The following is a 7719-nucleotide window of genomic DNA, read 5'->3' as shown; positions in this document are numbered from 1 at the left end:
ACTAAATTTGTTACATAATAATATGATGAATACACATTTTTTTTCCTTTTTATTTTCCTTTTCTTTTCTAAGTGCTGAGGCTTCCACATTTTGGCCTTCCTTTTGAGCTTCATAAAGTCTGAGAGTTGTTTCTTGGGTATTCAGAGCTTTTTAGGGCTAGTATCCAATTATCAGTGACTGCGTATCATGTGTGTTCTTTTGTGACTGGGTTACCTCACTCAGGATGATATTCTCTAGTTCCATCCATTTGCCTAGGAATTTCGTAAAGTCATTGTTTCTAATAGCTGAGTAGTACTCCATTGTGTAAATGTACCACAATTTCTGTATCCATTCCTCTAATGAAGGACATTTGGGTTCTTTCCCTCTTCTGGCTATTATAAACATGGTGGAGCATATTTGGGGTATATGTCCAGAAGTAGAATAGGCTGGGTTTTCAGGTAGTATTATGTCCAATTTTCTAAGGAACCACCAAAATGACTTCCAGAGTGGTTGTATCAGCTTACAACCCCACCAACAGTGAAGGAGTGTTCCTCTTTCTCAGCATCCTTGCTAGCAACTGTTATCATCTGAGTTTCAGGTCTTAATAGCAAAGCAGGCTTAGTTTTTCTTATTAGAGTGACCAAAGCTTTCTTCTTATAGACTTAGGTTTAATTCATTTAGCAATAAAAGGGTAGAAGCTTTTTCTTTCTCTATGCAATAAAGATTGGAGCTCATTTTTCATCCAGAATGAGTTCTTTCTGCACTGGCCCTTGGTCTTTCATGTTAATGTGGATGCGTGTAAGTGTGTAATTATGAGAATGTATGTAAGCTGGGCCCAGGTGGTTTGAATGGAAATGTATACATATACATTCGTGATTCTGTATATGAATCTATGTGACTTTAAAAGGTTCTTCCTTCTACATCAGCCTGAATGCTGCCAGCCTGTCATTTGGACAGTCAGCTCAGAGGCTCACAGCTCAGCCAGGATGTCACAGGCCCAGGCTCCAAGATCACAGCTAAACCCTAGCACAGCACAGTCTGATCTCTAGCAGGGGACCCACAGCTGACTGGGAGAGGAAGGGAAAGCAGTGTGGTAGCCTCTAATCTGTGATGGTTCTATGTGAAGTTCCTCAGAGCCCTTACTCTCACAGTGGGAGGGGTCCAGAGGACCTGTGTGAGAGTCTCTCCTTCATTTCTACCAACTACTGCAAGGCCCTGTGAGAGGTTTTAAAGGACACTCTCTGTCTCTTATCTGTGGCCTAAGGGTTCTGAGATGACCACTGCTGACTCTGACTGGAGATTCGGAGCAGAAAGTCAACCTTGGCTCTACCCACCCTTCAGGCTCAACTAGGCTGGTCCAACCCAGGGGTAAGAACACTGAACATAACCTCTGCATTTTAAGAATCAAAACTCAGAGCAGCTAGAAAACAGAAAACGACAGGCCTCTACTAAATGGAGGTTTATTTCCAGAAGTTTTTAAAAGTTCCATTTACATACATATGTACAGATCTCAGCTTTGACTTCTTCCCTACTCAGGGTGGTGGGCACCCTTGGAAGATGAACTGCTCACACCCAACAAAAGCTGAGACGATCTATCCACAGGATGCGTGTGCCGAACAGAAAGAACATCTCAGTCAGAGTCACAAGGCTCTTGTCCGGTGGTGGCGTCCACTGCAGAGGCCAGGCTGTCCTCCTGGCCTTTTAGCCGTTCACGGATCTGCTCTGCAATGGCTCTCTGGGTCCGCTTTTCTAACTTCTCTAGCTTCTTGGCCACGTCTCTCTTGAGGTCCCAGTCAGGTTTTCGGGGTGCCAGGTTGGCCAGGTCCACTTCCTCAATGACAGGCTCTGGCTTGGCAGCCTCCAGCTTCTCCTTCACCTTCTCTACTGCAACTGGTGTGGCCTGGGGAACCCGCATCCTCTTCAGGTCTTCATCTTCTGGGACATAGTTCCGAAGCCTGAGTCCCCTGTGCTTCCCAACTTCTTGTTCCTCTTCTCTGAGCTTCTTGGTCTGTGGCTCCCCATCTTCCCTGTCCTTTCTCCTGGTTTTCTCCCGGAGGGCCATTAGCCATTCTTTCCGCCGCAGCACCTTTTCCTCGAGGCGGCCCACAGGGGCAGAAGCAGCCGCCATCTTTCCCAATTAAGGATTAATTAATGGTTATCTCGTTGGTTTGACCTGTGGGAGTAGATTAGATGACCTTTAAACCTTAATGGAAATTTCAATGGAAAATTTTTGACAACCTTTGGGTCTTGGGTGTGGTTTTTCCATTGTCTTTGGGAGACCTAAGGGGGGGAGGGGTTGCTATTCTGCCCCAGCTGCAGACATGTCCCCTTGTTTTTTCTGTTTTTTTCATGGCTGGTAATATCCTAAATGTAGATCAGAAGGAGACGAAAAGGCCAACTTCGAAGGAAAGCTCAAAGAAAAACACAGACTTGGTAGCACAGTCAGGACCAGAGGAGTGAGAGGCAATACCCAGAGCAGCTGTATTTCTAGCCCCAGCAGCAACAGCCAGCTGGCCAGTTGGAGAGGATTAGGGCAGATCTAGCCTTTTGGCCCACAGTGGACCTCAGGTTGGGCCCCAGATGGCAGGCAGGTAGGTATTGCCCTATGAAAGGCAGCTCCATTAACTGTGTAGGAACCCTTGCTGTGGGCCTGGGGTAGGGACAGAGTAGGGGCTAGTCTCTACTACAGCAGAACAAGTTACTAGGAACAAGTAGACAGAGATCAGATGAAGGCCTAGTCTTTTGAATTAGGTCAGAGGTCTTTGAGTTCCAATATGGGTCTATGAGGGTCACCGGCTTGGGGGGATGCTTTAGCTGGGTTTGCCCCACATTGCTACCACCAGTTGTTGGGTTAATTTTGGGGGTTTCTCGAGTCTGTTCTGCCACAGGCTCGGGCTGAAAAACCCTCAAAGCGAGGACTCCCCATGCTCCGTTCCCGGAAACGAGACACGAGACACCCAAATCACTCACAAGAAGCAGTCTTGATGCAAACTGCAAGAGGATGTTTATTCCAAGTGCACTGGGGCCCACAGTCATATGCCACACAAGGGTAGAAGACTGCAGACACCCGAGTGTGGCATCTGACAGCTTTTATAGGGTTCACAACAAAGCCCTTGAATCTCAAATAATCATAGCAAAGCCCACACTCTGGGGACCAATCATCTTAAACTATCTAAGCTGTTCTGGAACAGCAAGAAGTGTGACCGTTTACCTATTTACTGGCAGAGAGCAGAGTCTGGAACTTGAGGTACTTAGGGCTTCTTAGGAGTGGGATTTAGGGTTCCTTTAGAGTGAGATAGTATTTCTAAACTTCTAACTCCTTGAGGTCATAGGAGGGTTAGGCTGTATTTTCTATCCTTTCAGGGTCACTGGGGGAAGCAGGGCTTGGGAAGTCTGGACTCTCAGTCTCCTAGGCCTTTTTCAGTTGTTCCCAGGTTTGATGTCTTACCACCTCAAGGGCAAACGGGTTTAGAAAGAACAGTGTCAGTATTATGCACACCACCCAACTCAGCGAGCCTCATTTATAATAGCCAGAAGGTGGAAAGAACCCAGATGTCCTTCAGTAGATGAATGGATACAGAAATTACCGTATATTTATGCAATGGAGTACTACTCAGCTATTAGAAACAATAACTTTATGAAATTATTAGGAAAATGGATGTATCTAGAGAATATCATCCTGAGTGAGGTAACCCAGTCACAAAAGAACAGACATAATATGCAGTCACTGATAATTGCACACTATCCCCAGAAAGCTCAGAATACCCAAGAAACAACTCACAGACCATATGGAGCAAAAAAAGAGAGAGAAAAAAACCCGAAATGTGGAACCCTCGGTCCTCCTTAGGAAAAAAACAAAACAGTAAGTGTATTGCACCCTCTCAGAGTGGGGTACAACTAGACCGTAAATCATTAATAACTCAAGAACTAAGAAGATAACTTTGTGGCAATTTTTGGTAGTTAAAAATCATTGTTTAATCTTTACACACCAAGAAAACTTTGACTATTTCCATGTTACTTTATGATCATTGTAAATAGTAGGATTTTAATGCATACTATCAAACCTTTAAAAAAGTCAAGTACTGACAATGTATTAGAGTTCTCTAGAGTCACAGAACTTATGAATAGTCTCTATATAGTGAGGTATTTATTGGTGACTTACACTCTGTAGTCCAATCCCTTAAAATGACCGGCAGCAGCTGTGAAGTCCAAGGATCTAGCAGATGCTCAGTCCCACAGGACAAGCAGGCAGAGCCCCACAAGGCAGGCAGGCTGAGAGAGGGAGAACCTTCCTTGCTCCAGTGTCCTTATATAGGTCTCCAACTGAAGGTGTGTCCCAGATTAAAGGTGTGTTACCACACCTGGAACTGGAATTTGCTCCTCCCAGATGACCTTGAGCTCAGTGATCTCCTTGCCTTAGTTTCCTAAGATTCTTAGCCTCTATGCCTCAAGATCAAAGGTGGGCCTCCCAATTCTGGATTGTGGTTCATTCCAGATATGGTCAAGTTGACAACCAGAAGTAGCCACTACAATTCACCCCTTGCCAACTTGACACAAATATCTCTTGTTCACATGAAACAATGACATGGTCATGAATGTGCCTAACATGATATAATTATTCCTCATACAATTGAAACATTTGTAAATTACAATGGGGCAATGTCCCTTAGGAACATTCTTTTAATGTCTCAACTCAAATACCAATGGATGTTACAAAGGTGTTCTTAACAAAATAAGACAGGAACATTGATATTACTTTATAATCCTCTTTTCTGCATCTGGTTACTCGGCCTTCGCTGGTATTTATAACTACCTTCCTCTGCTACCTATTCTGTGTTTCCTCCACCCTCTGCAAGCATCTCAGCAGGTCTTGGCTCTGTTCCTGGAGGAGTGACCCACACCTTCATTCCTGATAGTTCTGTGTTCTTTGTCATCCTGCTTGATTATTCCCTTTCCCCCACTGTCCATTATGATAACTACCATCACCTTGTCTCTGGCGATCCAGTGCTGACACCTGGCCCTTGTTACCTCGGGCCCGATTCAACCCACTGCATTCAATTCATCCAATTGAGCAGCAGCATCTCCAACTCTAAGATCTGGACAAGGACAAGGGCACGAAGGAAACCCATCAAGTATGCTGATACCCCTCACCAGCTTGAGTCTTCCAGGATTTATGAAGGGCATGACTTTTGGGCCTTGCATTGTGGAGGATTAGATTCAACGTATCCACTCTAGCATTGCAGTTTCCCTGAGCCTTAAAATCCCTTTGTCAACACTAAGCCAAGCTTTTGATAAAGGCTTCAGCCAACCATTCAAACAAACTTCTGACACCCTTTTTAACTGTTGAGCTCCCACATTAAACCTAGAATCTCGACTCAGAGGGCCCATGTTAATAAACTCAGCCTCATCTATTTTTATGTTTTCCTTCCACCATTATCGCACAACCTTAAAATCCATTCCCACACACATTCCCCAGACTTCTGCTTGAATGAATTAGCAAAGTCATTAAGCTCCTTAGTAGTGTATCGCATTTCCTCATGGACTACACTTTCTACCTCCCCTCTAGGGGCCTGTTTTGCTTTGAGTCTGGTTATGGGTCTAGAAGAAACTATTGGTGGGTCTTGAGAAACATCAGTATTGTCTTGTCTGGCATTTTCTTCAGGGAAAGTCACTGCTGGTTTATTAGGCTCTGAGGAATCAATTTCCTCATATGAAAGAGGCATTAACTCAAGGGGTGGGGCTGAGGATACTACTTCCTCAGGTGCGGTAAACCCATGAGAATCTGAAGACTCAAAATTCTCAGCTTCAACAGGGCCTTACCACACATGGCCTTCCCAAGTTATAGGATCCCATTCTTTGCCAATTAATGCCCTTACTTTAACTGCTGACAGCCTCTGAGGCTGACTTGAATTTTCACTGTAATTCCATCAACCTTATAATGAGGGCTTCAGTTTGGTTTTCTGCAGCTCGAGCTCTATGGCTGCTGGAGAGAAGATTCTCTTCAAGGACACACCCCGAAACCTTTTGACTGTTTACTTGCTTCTGGATCCTTTCAATTTTACCATACAGCTCGTTCTTTTCCTCATCAGTTTTTCCAGAGATACTAAGAACAACATGCCAGCAAAATAATTTCCCACTTTTTCTCCATCTTGTAGAAACTTTTGTAAAGTGACTCACCTAATTCATCAAGATAATCAAAGGCTTTAGCTTATTTAAGTTTGAAATATACTTTCAACCACAGATCTTTAATATTCTCCCAGCTCCCAGGAGGGGAGAGTATCTGGAGAGGTTTCAGTAGTTGAAGGTGCTGGTGAACTAAGCCAATTCCAGATTCTTAGAAGATTCATCCTTATACTTTTGCTCCTCTAGAACCACTCCCAGTACCAACTTCTGTATTAGTCAGAGTTCTTTCGAGTCACAGAACTTATGAATAGTCTCTATATATTGAGATATTTATTGGTGACTTATAGTCTGTAGTTCAATCCCTTAACAATGGCTGGCAGCATCTGTGAAGTACAAGAATCTAACAGATGCTCAGTCGCACAAGACAGGCAGGCAGAGCCCCACAAGGCAGGCAGTCCAAGGCGGGAGGGAGGGGCAGACTTTCTTGTTCCACCTCCAACTGAAGGTGTGTCCCAGATTAAATCTGTGTGCCAGATTAAAGGTGTGTTACCGCACCTGGATCTGGAATTTGCTCGTCCCAGATAACCTTGAGCTCAGTGGTCTTCTTGCCTTAGTTTCCCAAGATTCTTAGCTTCTATGCCTCAAGATCAAAGATGGGCCTCCCAATTATGGATTGTGGTTCATTCCAGATATGGTCAAGTTGACAACCAGAAATAGTCACTACAGACAAAAATATATTCCTATATTTTTATGATAAAATGCTTTTAATAATGTATATTCATCTTTTTTTAAAAAATATAGATGTAAGAAAAATTAAAACAGAGTTGCCATTATGAGTTCAATGGCCCCTAGGTACATAATCAGAGGACTATAAGTCTCAGTACAACGACTTATAAAATTTAACATAATATAAATATATATATAAATGTAAAATAAAATATATTTATAAAAATAAAACATTTTTGTTTATTGTTTCACTATAACAATAGCGAAGAAATGGAGTCATGCTACATGTACATCAACAGATGAAAGTTTAAAGTGTGGTGCATATACAAAAATTTTATTTAGTGGTAAAGATTCAAAAATATTCTTATAGGAAAATAGATGGATTGTGAGTGAGGTAGCCTAGGCTCAGGAATACAAATGCCACACACTTTCTCTCATATGGGGAACTTAGAATGTAATTGTTATGAGGTGTGTGTGTAACTGTGTCTGTGTGTTTGTGTGGAAAAGAAACATGAGAGGGAAGAAGAGGTCTTAACAGAGAAGGGAAGTGGACAAAATGGGGAGGTATAGAACACATGTGCCTCACCATTAGAGAGAAACCAGCAGTTGTGGGACAGGAAAGACCAGGGAGGCTCCTGGGGAAGGAAAATCAACAAAGTGTAGGAAAAGGCTATGATGAAACTTCTTATTTTGTAGGCTAAAGTAACAATACTCTTTAGAAAGATTTAAGAAATGTTTGTTTAAAATCAGTGTATAAACTAGTAGTTTTAATGTCTAACAAAATATAGATTCAACCCAACTATGTTTGGCAGTTTTTGCAAAAATTCCCCTAAGACTATTCTTAAAGCCTGAATAGGAATGTAAGAAGAACTGGGTCTTGAGAGTGAGTGA

The 7719-nt window shown here is 42.9% G+C and overlaps 1 protein-coding gene across 1 annotated transcript; it reads right to left on the bottom strand.

Moving 5' to 3' along the window:
- Nucleotides 1-1609: 1609 nt before the first annotated feature.
- Nucleotides 1610-2107, bottom strand: LOC308435304 (coiled-coil domain-containing protein 12-like; the record flags this gene model as incomplete). The annotated part of the gene is made up of 1 exon (XM_080935974.1): nucleotides 1610-2107. The coding sequence occupies one exon, from the start codon at nucleotides 2105-2107 to the stop codon at nucleotides 1610-1612; it is 498 nt and encodes a 165-aa protein (XP_080792100.1).
- Nucleotides 2108-7719: the final 5612 nt, after the last annotated feature.

This window comes from Micromys minutus (assembly GCF_963924665.1).
Source record: "Micromys minutus genome assembly, chromosome: 22".
Taxonomy (NCBI): Eukaryota; Metazoa; Chordata; class Mammalia; order Rodentia; family Muridae; genus Micromys; species Micromys minutus.
Note: the sequence above shows the minus strand (reverse complement) of the source record. Positions and strands in the feature narration are given on the sequence as shown.